The sequence below is a fragment of the Carcharodon carcharias genome, chromosome 7 (assembly GCF_017639515.1).
Source record: "Carcharodon carcharias isolate sCarCar2 chromosome 7, sCarCar2.pri, whole genome shotgun sequence".
Lineage (NCBI taxonomy): Eukaryota > Metazoa > Chordata > Chondrichthyes > Lamniformes > Lamnidae > Carcharodon > Carcharodon carcharias.
The window spans coordinates 26,339,162-26,357,381 of record NC_054473.1 but is presented as its reverse complement, the minus strand read 5'-3'; the positions used below and the strand labels follow the sequence as shown (position 1 = coordinate 26,357,381).

Here is an 18,220-nt window from a genome sequence, read left to right as displayed (position 1 = left end):
CACACACACACACACACACACACACAGCTTATATTTCACCCCTTTGTTGGATTCACTCAAGTTCTGTCGAAGGGTCATGAGGACTCGAAACGTCAACTCTTTTCTTCTCCGCCGATGCTGCCAGACCTGCTGAGTTTTTCCAGGTAATTCTGTTTTTGTTCTACCACAGTTAACTCTCCTGCCAAATGAAATGCTCCAGCACCACCACTAGCGTGAGGATGTTACTACAGCACAAATTTATACTGGCAGCTTCCATTATAAATATGCACATAGAAATTTAAATGGAAATATGAAGGGAGGTTTTTACTTGGTGACTGAATTATTCTTACATGCTCAGTCCAATTATCTCCCACCTTCTGGACCTGCTTCACTTTAAAACTGCACTTGGTCTCGACTCCGTGTGCAATGCCACAAGAGATTTACTAATTACAAACACACACATTATATATTACATATATCAATTTTAAAATCCTACAAAAGTATGTAATTTTACTCAAAAGCAATGACTTTAAAAAAAAACTGTAAAGGTAACACTGCTACCAATGAGAGGAGAAAAGATTTACATATGGAGGAAGATTATTTGCTAAAAAACCATAGGTATGAACATTTTGAACATGGACAGCATTGCTTATTTTTTCTTTTTAAAATAGATGTGGCAGTTCATTAAACAGAAGAAATGCATTCAATCCCCTATTAAAAACATTTTTCCTACCAATATTTTCCTTTTGTTATGAGTACTGAACTTTAAAAAATGGTTATGTTTTAAAAGTCTCCTGCAACTTAAGGCGAAACAGAATGTTCTGAAAAGGAGCTAGCAAGGTCATTCTAAACACGTCCACTCTGACAGGCCCATGCAATCTTCTGGCCATGGGAGAGAAACTCAAACAGAAATATCAAATTATAGTTATCACATCTTTCCACAGTGACTCACAGTAAAGGGACAGTTGTTTTGTGAGGCAGAGGGAGAGAGACAAAGCAACCACTGCTGTATGGTGAAGCAAAATAGTTACTGCTATGAAGAGCAGAGGGGGACTGTTTTGTGTTAGTAACCCAGCAGGATGCTTGAGAGAGTTCGATTGATGCTCAAAAAAAAGGGGACATAACCAATGGGACTTTTGGAAATTTAAGGAGTAAGGAGTCGTCGAGGTGGGCTTTGCTGGTGAAAGTCAGATCTGGAAGAATTAGGGCAGGATTTTCCAGCCCCACCCACTGCTGGCATCAACCGGTCCTGCCAAAAGTTCATGGAGTTTTGGCTGGGCCACCACATCCCCTACAGCAAGTCCCTCCACAGCAGGGCCGGAAAATCCTGGCCTTAGACTGAGTGGAATGACTTTTGAAGGATACCGGAGGTTTCAATCTAGCACGGCAGGGAGAAGTGAGCTTGCTGGAAAGCCAGGAGTAATTTGGACTTGTTCTTCTAATGCCACACATCTGCCAGAAGTGTGGCGCACAGCAAAAAGGATTGTAAGACATATCTTGATTGTGTTAGTTAGTTAATGCAAAAGTACCTTTACTTTAGTTTGATGTATTAGCTACCAGTTATGTTTGAGATTTTAGTTTGCTTGTTACAGTAAAAATTCCTAAAACGTGAAACCTTGTCCTTCAGTAATTGTCATTGGTCGCTGGGAAATTCAGCTCTTTTTAAAAGTTAATGGCCTCCGAGAATTGTAACACTTCACAAACTGCTATCTTCATAGGCAGAAAAAATTTCACTAATCACGATAGTGAGCTGTTGAATCTGACAAAACAAGACTGTAAACAGAAATTCTAATGCATATTTTCCTCAGTTATAAAAGATGATTTTTTTTCTGAACTGTAGCATTTTTAATTCAAAATATGGGACTCATTTACTACATCTCTTGTTCAAGTTCAGTCTTCAATTATATTGCACATCCATTTCTGTTTAATGTTTTTCACATTGCTTGGGTAGTCTCAGCCTCAATTTATTTTCCAATGGAATTAAGTTCACAGCACTCAAGCAACCAAAGTTCCACATTATTTGTGAAATCCCACTTGGGGACGATTAAGGTAGCTAAAGGGAAAAATCAAAATATCATTTGGGTACAATAAAAAAACATTGCTCTAAGTCTTGGATGAAGACATAATGTTGTGGCAGTACAGGAGGAACTCAACCAAGCCTTACATGACCTGGAAAGGTGGTGTGTAGAAACTGCACCCAAGAAGAGAAAGATATTGATTCTCACTTACGAATGATTCTGTAAAGCATTAAATTTTAAATCTGAGAAAACTACTTCGTTGAATCATCAATTTCAATCCATTACTGTGCCTCTGTCAAACACTATGAATACTACAACAAGCTTATGAAACTAATCACGAGATAAGACAATAAGATTGCTACAGCAGAAATGACTTCTTTACCATCCTCTCGTTTGGTCAATTCCCTCAGCAATGAAGTCTGCTGGGAAGCTATCTTCAAACTCTCTTCTGTTTTCAAAGGGATAGTGAACCTGAGCATATGGCATGCTTCCACTTTCAAACCAGCAATCAAAGACCTCAGAAACTCGTTTCAGCACACCTTTTCCACAGTGTGATGGGATTGTGATGTGATCCACACTGGAACAGAAAATATAATGATCAATGCATCAATTGGAAGGATGAAAAGGGCATGTAACAATCAGCAATATATTGCACCTTGCAAGAAGCTCATTTATGATCATCTAATCATACATTTCACATTAAAACAGTGACTATACTTCAAAAGTGCTTCATTGTAAAGTGCTTTGGGATATCCTTAAATCAAGAAGGTTCGATATAAATGTAAGTCTTATTATTTTTATACAAATACTTTACCCTGTTTCTGAAGATACAGATAGGTGATAAGATAGGTGTGACAAATGCTGACAGACCTTTATGCATGGACAGAAAGTGAACTTTCAGTTGGCTATTTAAATGAGGGTAGCATCACAACAAAGCCTATTGCTAACCTTACTTGATGTTCACACATATATGTTTTCCAACAGGAGTCAAAACTGCTGCTTTGCACAGGAACATTGAGATCTATTACATTGCCCAAATGTTGCCCTTTCTGGGTTTGCCTGATATAGCCCCGAGTGGGTACTGAACATAGAATCCTCCTTATTTGTACAGTTCAGCAGCCGCGATAACATGACAGTTGTTTCTCCTTCAATACAATCACCCAACAATTAGCCAACAGAGTAACTGTACTTAGACCCCTGAATAATGCTGGTGTTGCAATAAAGGGAAATGTTTTAGTCTACAGCTTACTCATAAAATTGTATTTTGTATGTTTTCATTTTCAGCTAGAGAAAATGTTGAATATGCACTCGGAAGTGATATTGTTTTATGGTGGTTTAAAGTATACGAGCACTTAATCATAATTTGAGCAAGATATTACCCAAATAAGTGGTTGCCACAACTTTAACATCTGTTTTGTATACTAGACCATCTCCCATGGCATTGAACACAGGAAGTGAAGGTCAAGGGAGGGGTTGTAAATGCCAGGATGCACTGATGTAATTTAGCCTCCATTTTAAAGCCATACTTTCCTCCTTGTTTGTATATTTCCAGTATAATTCCCTATGTTCACATGTATAGCAGAAACTGCCTATGTAATAAGAGAGAGTTGTGAAGAGTTGTTATGTTACTTCAGGTGGACACAACAAGTAAATTGGGCATTGAAATTAAGATGAAATTTAAAAGGAGAAAGATGCGGGGTGATACATTTTTAGAGAAAAACGAAATTGTTGTTAAGGGTTATGGGAGATGGGCAGGAAAGTAGAGTTGAGATCATGATCAGATCAGTCATGATCTTATTGAATAGTGGAGCAGGCTCAATGGGCCAAATGACCTATTCACACTCCTATTTCTTATGATCTTATCATCTTAAGAAATAGACAATAAATACAATCACTGCTGGGTTTTGTTGCTAGTTATATTCTTGACATCCCTCACATTACATTTGAAAAAAAAAACACATATTCCAGATTGGGCTGGCATTGTCTGTTTTCTGGAGCAGGTAATTTACAGCTGTGGTTTCTTTCAAAAGGTGCTTTATTCTGGTTTCCAGGTATTGCAATGGGAGAAGCTGCTTCGTGACAGAATTGGTTAGAATTTGGTATAGAATATCCCAGGTAAATCAATCACAACATTACATATACAAAAAGGTTTCCCAAAATGATTCAACGTATCTTAATAATTTTTTTAAGTGTATACAATTGCATAAAATAAGTACACTTTACTTTGACACAGTACTCAATTTTTTAGTTCAGCATTTACATTTCAGCCGTCCTGGCAGGACTGAAGTTTCAATTAGTTAAAAATAAACGAGCAAAACATTGGGCCATAACTTCTTAGCTCCCCAGCGTCGTATGGGAGGGGAGGGGGGCACCCAAAAGATGCGCTGGGGAACCCCCTTCGGAAGTTCACAGCCAAGGTTCGCATGGCAGTTGCCTGGACATGCAAACTTCCCCTGGGAACCATCCAAAAATTAGATTTAAATTGCAAACTTTGGATGGTTCCCACTGTGTTACACCAACAGTTACCCAGAAAAAGTTAGAATTAAAACCTGAACTAACTTCTGGTTAATTATTGCACAAACTCACACCGATCCACCACAAGACTACCCCCACACCTCAAACCCCTAGGGAACTACCCCCACAGCCCCAGGGACTAACCCCAGCCCTCCCATCTCTACCCTCCCCCAGAGGTCCCCCTCCGATACCGCAGAGGTCTCCCTCTACCCCCACCTGACTAGCCCTTCCCCCACTGGACAGCCCCAATCCGACCCAACATGCACCACACCTCCCCCAACCCCGAGGCCCAATTCTAACCCCTCCCCAACCGAGGCCCCACTCGTGCCCCTAAGCTATTGACATAAAAACGGGGGCGTGGTTTCATTCCCTTCAATGCTAGGTCTCAGGAATCTGCTGCGCTACTCTGATCTCACCCAGCCTGAGTCGTAAAGTCGGCCGAGACAGGATTTCAAATAAGAAACTGGGTTCGGCATGCTAATCCAGCGCTGACAGCCACTCCAAGGAAGTTCGGGCCTATTAACATATGCAAATTCTAGATTTGACAAATCCAATTAGCTGAAACATTGAAGATAAATGGGTTGCAAGATACCTAAACACTAACACCTCACAAATATTTCTGGCCATAACAAAGCAGATCTGGTAAATCATCAGGGATTGTATTTTCCATTTCAAATGGCAGATCTGAACTCCTGTGAATCAACTGGAAACTATCATCACCTGTGTAAAACATTTCATCCGAATATCAGTGAAAGATTAATTGTTAATGTCTTGTCACTCAAACTGTGTGAAATGTATTCTAAAAGAGCATTTTAAACCCTGATATGACTGATTCGATCTTTATACTCAGTATTTTGCTATATCTAATAGCTTCTGTGTTTCATTACAGCTGCAAATAAATCTATCAGTGTTTGTCTGTACATGATCAAATAGTGTAGCATTTTTGCCTCTAAGGAAGAAAGGAAGATATGATGCACATCTCATGTGATATTCACTAGTTGATACGATGATTAATGGACAATTGTTCATTCCCTACTGTTAACTGTTAGAAGTGCTTTATAAGTTGTTCTTGTTGGCTATCCCATTTATAGCATATATATCAGCACATGTTTTGGTTTCCTGAATGCTAGGTCCATTATGGGAACTATTTTAATTGAGGTCTAATCAAGCATTGGAAGAAAGTCAAAACCAATACAGGAAACACTAACTCCATTGGATAAGATATGGCCAATTTTTGAATTAAAGAAGGAAGACCTTGCACTTAAATGGTCCTTTTCATCTTCAATGTCCCAGTGTCCTTTACAGCTCACGAAGCACTTTGAAGTTCAGTTTCTATTATAATGCAGGGAAATGTGGCAGCCAATTTGCACACAGTAATATCACACAAACATCAATGAACAATGTGATATCGACCAGATAATGTGTTTGTGATACTGATTAAGGGATAAACATTGGCCAGGAGACCAGGGATTACTTCCCTGCTCTTCTTCAAAATAATGTCACAGGATCTTGCACTTCTACTTGAAAGAACAGACTGGGCTTCAGATTAACATCTCTTTCAAAAGATGACACTGCCGACAAAGCAGCATTTCCTCTGGAGTGTCAGCCTAGGTTTTTGTGCTCAAGTCTCTGGAATGTGACTTGAAATTACAATCTTCTGAATCGGAGGCAAGAATACTATCAGCTGAATCACTGCTGACAGTACATGTTCTCCATTCTCTGCACTGGGGCTTTAACTCTCAACCTTTTGACTGAGTCAAGATTTTACTGAACCTGGTCAGCCAACAGGTAGAGCTAATCCAATTACAACACATAAATACTGCTAACCAAGCTTGCCCTCAATAGATTTTTGTTTTAGGGTAATAATTATAACAGACCAATAACAAAAAATTCTGCTTCACGAAAATTTATTACAACATCTATAACTTTCAAATTCAGAAAAATATCCGACTCACCTTTCTCGATGAAGGTCTTCAATTTTGATTCCACTCAGCTCTTCCAATTCTGCCACTGATCCCACACATACCACCTGTCAACAGAATAATATTTTTCTTGGTACAGCATTCCTATACATAGAAGCAATCCATCATCCTGACAATAACCAGTAGAAGTAATTTGAATGAAACAATTCTGTTCAAGTATACATCACACGGAAAGGCGACAAGCAGGGAAACTCAGCTGGTGTACAATCAAGATGTAAATTTTATTGTAAGATGTACCAATATAATACAAAAGATATGAAAAGACATTAATAAGGCAAATTGAATTTTATTGCTGTTTATTGCAAGGGGAATGGAATATAAAAGTAGGGATGTTTTGCTACAGTTGTACAGGGCATGAGTGAGACCACATCTACAATACTGTGATAAAAACAAAAAAACTGCGGATGCTGGAAATCCAAAACAAAAACAGAATTACCTGGAAAAACTCAGCAGGTCTGGCAGCATCGGCGGAGAAGAAAAGAGTTGACGTTTCGAGTCCTCATGACCCTTCGACAGAACTTGAGTTCGAGTCCAGGAAAGAGCTGAAATATAAGCTGGTTTAAGGTGTGTGTGTGGGGGGCGGAGAGATAGAGAGACAGAGAGGTGGAGGGGGTTGGTGTGGTTGTAGGGACAAACAAGCAGTGATAGAAGCAGGTCATCAAAAGATGTCAACGACAATAGTACAATAGAACACATAGGTGTTAAAGTTAAAGTTGGTGATATTATCTAAACGAATGTGCTAATTAAGAATGGATGGTAGGGCACTCAAGGTATAGCTCTAGTGGGTTTTTTTTTATATAATGGAAATAGGTGGGAAAAGGAAAATCTTTATAATTTATTGGAAAAAAAAAGGGGGAAACAGAAAGGGGGTGGGGATGGGGGAGGGAGCTCACGACCTAAAGTTGTTGAATTCAATAGTCAGTCCGGAAGGCTGTAAAGTCCCTAGTCTGACTAGGGACTTTCTGTTTCCCCCTTTTTTTTTTCCAATAAATTATAAAGATTTTCCTTTTCCCACCTATTTCCATTATATAAAAAAAAAACCCACTAGAGCTATACCTTGAGTGCCCTACCATCCATTCTTAATTAGCACATTCGTTTAGATAATATCACCAACTTTAACTTTAACACCTATGTGTTCTATTGTACTATTGTCGTTGACATCTTTTGATGATCTGCTTCTATCACTGCTTGTTTGTCCCTACAACCTCACCAACCCCCTCCACCTCTCTGTCTCTCTATCTCTCCACCCCCCACACACACACCTTAAACCAGCTTATATTTCAGCTCTTTCCTGGACTCGAACTCAAGTTCTGTCGAAGGGTCATGAGGACTCGAAACGTCAACTCTTTTCTTCTCCGCCGACGCTGCCAGACCTGCTGAGTTTTTCCAGGTAATTCTGTTTTTGTCTACAATACTGTGTTGTTTCAGTCTCCTTTTTTTAAGAAAGGACATATTGCATCAGAAGCAGTTCAAGAAGGTTCACTCGATTGATTCCTGGGAGGGGGGGAAGTGGGCTTATCTTCTGAGGAAAGGTTGGACAGGTTGGTCCTGTATTCACTGGAGTTCAGAAGAATGAGAGGTGATCTTATTGAAACATAAAATCCTGAGAGGACTTAACAGGATGGATGCTGAAAGAATGTTTCCCCTTGTGAGGGAGAGGCTAGAACTAGGGGACATGGTTTAAAAATAAGACGAAGATGAAGAAAAAATTTTTCTCTCAAAAGATCGTGAGTCTGTGGAACTCTCTTCCCCAGAGAGCAGTGGAGACAGGGTCATTGAATATTTTTAAGGTTGAGTTAGATAGACTCTTGGCTAACAAGGGAGTCAAAAAGGGGTAGACAGGATAGTGGAGAAGAGGCCTCAATCAAATCAGCCATGATCTTATCAAATGGTGCAGCTGGCTTGAGGAGCCAAATGGCCTATTCCAGCTCCTAATCCGTATATTCGTACGAATGTTCGTATGTTTGTGAAGCAAAATGTGGTTCAAGAATTTGTTTTTCATTAGTTAAGAAACTATTATTAGACGTTAAGAGTCTGTAAACCAATCCAATAATAACGTGTAGAAAATCAGTAGGTTTTCTCTGCCTTATTATGGTGAATACAAGCCATCTTTTGACTAGAGCAGAGAACTCAATGGCATGTTAGCAACAGTCATTGCTCAAAGGCCAAGTATAGACTGGCGTACGTCTGAAATAAAACCAATTGGGTAAAGTTATGCAGCTTACTACTATGACAAGCTGGCAAGAATCTCAGCCCCCAGTGACAGCTACACACTTTCTCTTCCCAACAATGAACCCAGGCTGGGTGATCAATCGTGGACAGTGCCCTGGAATACCGTAGACTTGCATGGTTCAGATATTGGGTAACTGAGTCTGCCACAAAGAAATGATTTTGTTCCAATCATGCATCACCAAGTATTTGCATTGTGAAGCTTAAGGGTGTTGAATAGTAGCTGTAATTAATTTCAAAGTATCATGTTTTATTCTAATCTCCAAAGGAAGACTCTCTTCAGCAAATTAAAAAGATGTTTCAGACATGAAGCACAGATCAAGCATGTAACTTTAATTATTTCACTTGTTGATTAGGTACCAAATCCCCATTTTAATCATAATTTTGAGATACTTGCTTTCCTGGGTGTAGACAGAGGGGTAAGGGAATAAGAGGAAAAGCAATCAAGATCACACGAGAGAATTTCACCAGCTATGTTGGATTATCATGGCAACAGAGCAATTTCTTTAAAAGTTCCACTTTGTGAAGACATGACAGCGCTTTTCAGTTGTGGACTTCTGACTATAGGGATTTGGCTTAAGGCTGCTCAAGATATTGTTTATGGCTTTTTTACAGGCACAGAAAGAATTCCATCACATCACCCTGGGTTGGATTCCAATTCCGATTCAACAGTAAAAAGCCAGTGTTCTAATCCACTGTGGTATTTAGTTCTCTTTTCTAGATTTCAATTCATAATGTGCAGCCTTAGTAAATGTGTAGAAAATCAGTATTAAAGCAAAAAGTCAATTTAGAAAAATATCGGCATTCAATAGTCATAATGTCGTGCTCAAAACTGAAATTAGTTTCTTATAATGGTACAAAAACTCATCACACATAACAACCAATAGGCAAAAAGTCTTTGATCAATGACATCAAAGTGTTACTATAGACATCTAACATTAGAATAGGCCAAATGTCCTAATTTGGAGCATAAAACAAGTTCCAAAAGCACTTGATTGTACATAAAAAAAATGGAAAGTGATTTTTTAAAAATTCATTCATGGGATGTGGGTGTCGCTGGCTAGGCCAGCATTTACTGCCCATCCCTAGTTGCCCTTGAGAAGGTGGTAGTGAGATGCCTTCTTGAACCGCTGCAGCTCATGTGGTGTAGGTATACCCACAGTGCTGTTCGGAAGGGAGTTCTAAAGTTTTGACCCAGCGACAGTGAAGGAACGGCGAGATATTTCCAAGTCAGGATGGTGAGTGACTTGGAAGATAACTTGTAGCCAATGGTGTTCCTATCTATCTGCTGCCCTTGTCCTTCTAGGTGGTAGTGGTCATGAGTTCGGAAGGTGCTGTCTAAGGAGCTTTGGTGAATTCCTGCAGTGCATCTTGTAGATGGTACACACTGTTGCTACTGTGCATCGGTGGTGGAGGGAGTGAAGGCTGAAGCATTTTTGTGGGTGTGGTGCCAATCAAGCGGGCTGCTTTGTCCTGGACAGTGTCAAGCTTCTTGAGTGTTTGTGGGAGCTGCACTCATCCAGACAAGTGGGGAGTATTCCATCACAATCATAACTTATGCCTTGTAGACAGGCTTTGGGGAGTCAGGTGGTGAGATACTCTTCACATGATTCCTAGCCACAGTATTTATATGGCTAGTCCACTTCAGTTTCTGGTCAATGGTAAACCCCAGGATGTTATAGTGGGGATTCAGTGATGGTAATGCCATTGAACATCAAAGGGCACTGGTTGGATTCTCTCTTGTTGGAGATGGTCATTGCCTGATACTTGCAAAGCGTAAATGTTATTTGCCCATTGTCAGCCCAAGCCTGGATGTTGTCCAGGTCTTGCTGCATTTGGACATGGACTGCTTCAGTATCTGAGGCACCACGAAAGGTGCTGAACATTGTGTAATCATCAATGACAATCCCCACCTGACCTTACAATGGAAGGAAGGTCATTGATGAAGCAGCTGAATGGTTGGGCCTAGGATACTACCCTGAGAAACTCCTGCAGTGATGTCCTGGAACGGAGATGACTGATCTCCAACAACCATCTTCCTTTGTGCTAGGTATCGCTCCAACCAGTAGAGATATTTCCGATTCCCATTGACTCCAGTTTTGCTAGGGCTCCTTGATGCCGCACTCGATCAAATGCTGCCTTGATGTCAAGGGTAGTCACTCTCACCTCACCTCAGGAGTTCAGCTCTTTTGTCCATGTTTGAACCAAGGCTGTAATGAGGTCAGGAGCTGAGTGGCCCTGGCAGAATCCAAACTAGGCATCTGTGAGCAGGTTATTGCTAAGCAGGTGCTTGATGGCATTGTTGATGACCCCTTCCGTTACTAAACTGATGATTGGGAGTAGACTGATGAGACAGTAATTGGCCGGGTTGGATTTGTCCTGCTTTCTGTGTACAGGACATACATGGGCAATTTTCCACATAGCCGGATAGATACCTATGTTGTAGCTGTACTGGAACAGCTCGGCCAGGGGCGTGGCAAGTTCTGGAGCACAAGTCTTCAGTACTATTGCCAGAATATTGTGAGGGCCCATAGCCTTTGCAGAACTATCCAGTGCCTTCAGCAGTTTCTTGATATCACGTGGAGTGAGTCGAATTGGCTAAAGACTGGCATCTGTGATGCTGGGGACTTCCGGAGGAGGCCAAGATGGATCAACCACTCGGCACTTCTGGCTAAAGATTCAAATGCTTCAGCCTTATCTTTTGCACTGATGTGCTGGGCTCCTCCATCATTTAGGATGGGGATATTTGTGGAACCTCCTCCCCCAGTGCATTGTTTAATTGTCCACCACCATTCACGAGTGGATGTGGCAGGACTGCAGAGCTTAGATCTGATCCGTTGGTTATGGGATCGCTTAACTCTGTCTATCATTTGCTGTTTATGCTGTTTGGCACGCAAGTAGTCCTGTGCTATAGCTTCACCAGGTTGACACCTCATTTTTAGGTATGCCTGGTGCTGCTCCTGGCATGGCATGCCCTCCTGCACTCTTCGTTGATCCCCTGGCTTGATGGTAACAGTAGAGTGGGGGATATGCCAGGCCATGAGGTTACAGGTTGTGTTAGAGTACAATTCTGCTGCTGCCGATGGCCCACAGCACCTCATGAGTGGCTAGATCTGTTCGAAATCTATCCCATTTGGCACGGTGGTAGTGCTACACAACACGATGAAGGGTATCTTCAATGTGAAGGTGGGATTTCGTCTCCACAATGATTGCGTGGTCACTCCTACCGACACTGTCATGGACAGATTGGTGAGGATGAGGTCAAGTATGTTTCTCCCTCTTGTTGGTTCCCTCACTACCTGCCACAGACCCAGTCTAGCAGCTATGTTATTTAGGATTTGGCCAGCTCGGTCAGTAGTGGTGCTATCGAGCCATTCTTGGTGTGGACATTGAAGTCCCCAACCCAGAGTACATTATGCGTCCTTGCCACCCTCAGTGCTTCCTCCAAGTGGAATTCAACATGGAGGAGCACTGATTCATCAGCTGAGGGAGGGTGGTATGTGGTAATCAGCAGGAGGCTTCCTTGCCCATGTTTGACCTAACGCCATGAGACCTCATGGGGTCCGGAGTCGATGTTGAGGACTCCCAGGGCACCTCCCTCCCAACTGTATACCACTGTGCTGCCACCTCTGCTGGGTCTGTCCTGCCAGTGGGGTAAGTGATGGTGGAGTAAGGTATAATTCCGTGGGGATGACTATGTCAGGCTGTTGCTTGACTAGTCTGTGAGACAGCTCTCCCAATTTTGGCTTGCTAGGCCATTTCAGAGGTTGTTTAAGAGTCAACCTGTAGGCCAGACCAGGTAAGGACAAGAGACTAGTGAACCAGGTGGGTTTTTACAACTATCGACAATGGTTTCATGGTCATCTTTAGAGTTTTAATTCCAGATTTTTATTGAATTCAAATTCCACCAACCCTAGAGCATTACCCTGGGTCTCTGGATTACTAGTCCAGCAACAATACCACTATGTCATCGCCTCCCCGAAAGATAAAGATGTTCGGATGGACTAATACAGTTAAACCTCATTAAACTGGTCAGGATTTGGAATAACACATTCAATCAGTGCACTTTCACAGTAACAGTATGTACAAAATAGGACAGAGATCACAATAGCTTTAAACATAAAGGATTAGGACATATACGAAAAATTAGCAGAAAATCACAAATGTACTATCACTCAAAGCAAGATAAATATGGAAATGAAAAGATAATTATATAATTTCGGTAATGCTGAGGTGGTGCAACATATTATTGTCCTTAAGTACAGCACCACAGATAAAAGGATGCAGATCCATGCTTACAGTTTCATCACATTGCAATGTTGGCTATAGCCAGACCATCAAGAGGCGTGATTAGTGGAAACTTAGTGCTCTCTTCTGAGAAGGAAGGTGCAAAAGAAAATATAAGAAAAGGATACAAGAGGTAAACGATGTAGAGCAGGATTTTGGAAGTATACATAAAGGCTATTTATGCAAAAGACAGGTAGGACTGCATGGGGTTTTCTGGTTCAGTAGAGCTAAATTCTATGATTTTAATTATTACTATTAATTGCACAATAATGCTAATATGTCAAAATGTGAATATTGTGTATGTTGTATTAAATTGGCTCATTAAAATTGTAAATATTTGTAAAATGATCTTAAAAACAGTAATTAGGCCTGTCATTTTCTTGATGGGGCACAAATTTTAAATGTTCAGGTTTTCAGTCAATTTGAAATTTATAGAAACACCCGCACAAACTGAAGTAGTAGCCTCAAAGCAGAAGCAAAGAAATTAATCTTAATTTCATATAATCTACCATTTATCAATTTACTCTAGTTTCTGCTGGAAGAAGAAAAAACGTGCATTTATACAGTGTGTTTCACATCCCCGGGATCTTCAAAAATGCTCCAAAGTCAACAAGTTATTATGAAAGCAAATGTGAGAGCTTTACACAGAACAATTCAGAGAGATGGTAAAGGGCAGGAGACAGACTGGGGCAATGGGTTGCTGTGTGTGAGAGAGAGAACCAGGAGAGAGGGCGGGACAATTCCCTGCTCCTCCCATAGAGTGCGCTGCTGAAGTTCCCACAGATGGCAATTTTCTGGAAAACAATAAACTGACTTTTTACACTGCAATATCACTGTTACAGCACCCTGAGAAAGTTCCACCTTTTTAATGAAATGTAACTAAATGTACTGTTGAATAACATCTCTGGGCCTGGAAAACTAGTTAAAATTTGTAGAGTGTCAACTTTAGTTATGATAAAAATTCTATAGTTTCCTGAAATTATATTTTTTGTAAGGTTTTGTATGATATTTCAGCTTCTAATGTGTATGTCGCAACATTTATTTCATTTTCTGTAAAATTTCTAAAAGGTGAAGATGAAATCAATGCATTTTACTTCCTGTTTTGTTATCTGTGAGAATTCTTCAATGTCATAGCTTTCTTACCCACTTGATGCCATCAATGTTGCTGGACGCTGGGAGAACCCCTTGACTTGGCACCAGATTCAAATTAGCATTAGGTAAGGTGAAATCCACGCCGCAGAGATCACTCGATCTTTGCAAGCAGCTTTCTTCAATGTCAGCAATGAAGGCTGTTGCTTCGCCGCTGACCACAAAACCCAGACCATTACTTTTCCTACAATTTCTCTGTGGTCTCTAATGGCAACGTCAGTGGGAATATTTTTAAAGGCTGATTTTTTTTAAAAAACTGTTCAGCAAATTCTTTTGTTCAATATAAATTTCCAGCAAACAGTCACAGCAACGTGTTTTTTTAGGACAACATGGGATTTCAAACTATAATATCATGCTTATTTTGCAAAATAAAACAAATTCAAGTAAAAATTAAATTCTCAAATTGAACAAAGTTTATTGCAGCAAAAGAACCGACCTCTCTTGCATAAGATAGGCTGTAGAATGATGATATAGCTAAGGATGTTTCAAAATGTACAGAATTAAATCTGGCAACTCTTTTAAAATATATGTCAATGGGTACATTTCCAAAAAAATGATTTTCCAACAACCAGAATGTCTTCCAGTTTTCTGTTTATAGATTTTTACATAAGCATGTTTAAAGATGTTTATTGTGAGCAGAGCATTTTTGTACCCCAAGTTGCATACATTCAGTTATGTCATCAGAAGATAGTTGCTAAAATAGGTTCAAAACTTAACCTTCCAGATTAGTTAACACCTCAAAAGTAAAATCTGCCAGAATATTTTGTAAATCATTTGTTTAGAAGTTCAGCTTTGTAACAGATTACGCTTTAATGAAGATAAGGCATCTGTAGAACATATTCCCGTCTGTAGAACATATTCCCATCAGTAAAGGTGTCACGTAGGTTATGCTTACAACGAGAAAGCATCAGCCTGTCTGAATATTTTGCATCTCCTAGGAGATTACATTGCTGCAGCAGGGGCATAACTCTTTGGGGCAATTTATCCTCATATTTATTCTTAGCGTTGGTACTACCAGGTCAAATACTACTTTTTACGAGTAGGATAGGCAAGTCAATCCAATCAGCCATCGATATCTCTCTATCAGCAGTTACATGAAAGCTGCATGACAAGGACTCCCCTGCCTACTTCCCTCCCTTTTATAAGAGAGTTGCCCTAGTTCCTGCTACCACATAGTTACACAGGTTGGGTTACAATGGAAACTGGAGGTGAGGGTGATGGAAAAGGAGGATGGAAATCTAACTGGTCTTTTGCTCCATCCTATGTGCTTGCATACAGCACTAACGCATGCTACCATCAAAATCATACTTCATTCTGGTCAAAGTGATATGATCACTGGAAAATTTACATTTGAAAATCGCAGCCCTTCTATTTCATTTCTTTCAAAGTACCTTAAAGCCATTTAAGATCTCTGGGAACCCAATTATTTTTTTTACTTCATGCACAATATCTGCTTCTGAATTTCACTTCATTACTCACCTCCTCAAAGTCTTCACTAACCCATAATGGGATGGGAGTTCCCCAGTATCTGTTCCGAGAAATGGCCCAATCACGAGCATCCTTCAACCAATTGCCAAACCTCTTTTCTCTGACAAATTCTGGTACCCTGTACAAGGAAATAATGAGAGCAAATTAAATGATTCAATTAAATTAAAAGCATTACTCTGTTAATTCAGCTTATATTTAATACTTTCTGTAGCCTTGCTTCTGAGTCAGCAAATTATAAGTTTAAGTAAAACTCTGGAGCCCTGAGCACATAATGGTTTGACATTCATTGCAATGAAGATTTTGGTGATCAATGCCATAAGCAAGACCGGTATGCTTCTCAATCCTCCAGTGGCAAATCTGCACCACAATTTTCTGCAAAAATAAGAATATGCTGCAGCAAACATAGCTGAAGTAAAAACTCATTGCAATGTGATGCTATTTGGGCCTGGAATGGTTAAAAATAGATATTTAAAGTTTGAACTGGCGGGCAGAAACAAGCACAAATTCAAGTTAGACAGAGCTGATAAGCCTCAAGAACTTTAAAAAAAAACTGCTTGATTAGTTTACCAAAGGAATCAGTGGCCACACCCTTTGCATTGAGGTTTTACAAACAACATGGAAACAAAAGGCTTTTAACTATCAAATGTTCTGTAATTCATTACTATTTCTGATTTACCATTTGGATTTTAAAATGGTATCAGACACATTGTGATCACTAACAACTACAATCATAATTCGTAGGATTAATGAATTAAAATACCCAAAAAAATCACACTTGGATGGTTGTTTAGGGCAGATATTTATGGCACTTCCACCAGACATATAATTTCTGCTGCTTTCCATTTTGTATCAGTGACGCAAGACACTGTCAGAACTGTACCAATGAAAACAGAATTACCTGGAAAAACTCAGCAGGTCTGGCAGCATCGGCGGAGAAGAAAAGAGTTGACGTTTCGAGTCCTCATGACCCTTCGACAGAACTTGAGTTCGAGTCTCAAGTTCTGTCGAAGGGTCATGAGGACTCGAAACGTCAACTCTTTTCTTCTCCGCCGATGCTGCCAGACCTGCTGAGTTTTTCCAGGTAATTCTGTTTTTGTTTTGGATTTCCAGCATCCGCAGTTTTTTTGTTTTTATCTCTGTACCAATGAAGATTTGTTTCAGAAAGGACTTCTTCCTCCTCTTTCCTTGGTGTTCCTTTGGGATAGAGGATGACTTGCTTTGCTTCCAGTTCAAAGGGTCCTGAGATGGCTGATAAGTCAACTGCACGATCTGCAAACTCTGCTACATGCTGGGCAGGTGATGCTTGGAGGGTTAAGCAGATTGGTTGTTTGTGGAGATTTGTGCGCTCCCTCTGATGCCTCGACTTTGTTTCTGCACGTTCCTGATGAAGTCTCTTGATGTGTTTGGCGCTTTCCCGAATGAACCTTCTCCATTTTGTTGGAGACAAGCCATGGTTTCCCATGAGTTGGCAGGTATGTTTGACCTCTTCAGGGATGCTTTGAGGACATTGCTAAAGTGTTTCCGCTGTCCTCCTGGAAGTCTCCTGCCTTGACTAAGTTTCAAGTAAAGCAGTTGCTTTGGGAGTCTGGTACCAGGCATATGAACCCACCCAGCCGAGCTGGTTTTGAGTGATTAGCACCTTGAAGCTGGGCAAGATGGCTTGGGAGAGAAACTGCTTTTGGACCAACTTTCTTGCCAGCAGATATGGGGACTCTTAAGATTGCACCACTGTGGTACTTTTCTAGCAATTTGAGGTGCCTGCCATCGGTTATCCAAATCTCCGAAGCATATCGGAGCATGGGAATCACTGCCAGTAGTGTCCCGCCTAATTTTTTCCAAGCACATTTGGGATGAATTTTGTTAGTGCACCAATATCAAGGTAATGTACAGATGTACATCACCAGGAGAAGCAAAAAACCGATATATATAAAAATTACGTGTTAAAAAAGTTACCACAGATATGCAAGAAGAAGAATATTCAAACAAGGGATAATTAATAAGGTGCACTGCTTAGGATGTTTACTTAATATGAAGTCAAATAAAATCAGAAAAAAAGTGAGAGAGACTCTCTAACTTATATTTATTGAATTCTTTAGTTTGATTTTCCTCTTTTTATTGGAGACATTTGATCCTGGGAGATCTTGAGAAGGTTGCATTTGTAAACTATATCAAATCTAATCATCGTAATTAGATTCAAGAGCCCTTCACACATGAACATTATGAGGGCAGGATTTCAGGGGCAGAATTTGACCCTGTGGCAGTCCCCCACCAATGGGTTTGCACATTGTGGGGTGCCTTCCTGGGTGGTCCTTCTGCCTGCCCCAAGCCCCAACCTGTCTGCAGTTTTACAGGGGATGGGGCAGGCAAGGGCTAGAGCTATGCACACAACCACAATTTTGAGGCTGGTGGGAAGAGTTCAGGGTGGGGGAAAGCCCAGCGCAGTTTCCTGCTCAGGCCTTGGGCAGGAAATTGGGTGGGGGGGTTGTGCTGGAAACACCACCCTTTGCTATCAGCCTCAGGGTATTTTTGACCAGCATTAAGTTCACAGGCCAGGACAGAGCCCAGGGACAGGAG

At 40.6% G+C, this 18,220-nt stretch overlaps 1 protein-coding gene across 6 annotated transcripts in view; it reads right to left on the bottom strand.

Moving 5' to 3' along the window:
* Nucleotides 1-18,220, bottom strand: part of iars1 (isoleucyl-tRNA synthetase 1) — a 188,795-nt gene that overhangs the window by 94,565 nt on the left and 76,010 nt on the right. For all 6 annotated transcript variants that reach the window (XM_041191113.1, XM_041191110.1, XM_041191109.1 and 3 more), the window contains 3 exons: nt 15,638-15,764; nt 6,467-6,540; nt 2,380-2,574 (listed from right to left, as the gene is read on the bottom strand). In XM_041191113.1, the coding sequence (XP_041047047.1) occupies nt 2,380-2,574; nt 6,467-6,540; nt 15,638-15,764 (396 nt within the window). The remainder of the gene's footprint in view (nt 1-2,379; nt 2,575-6,466; nt 6,541-15,637; nt 15,765-18,220) is intronic.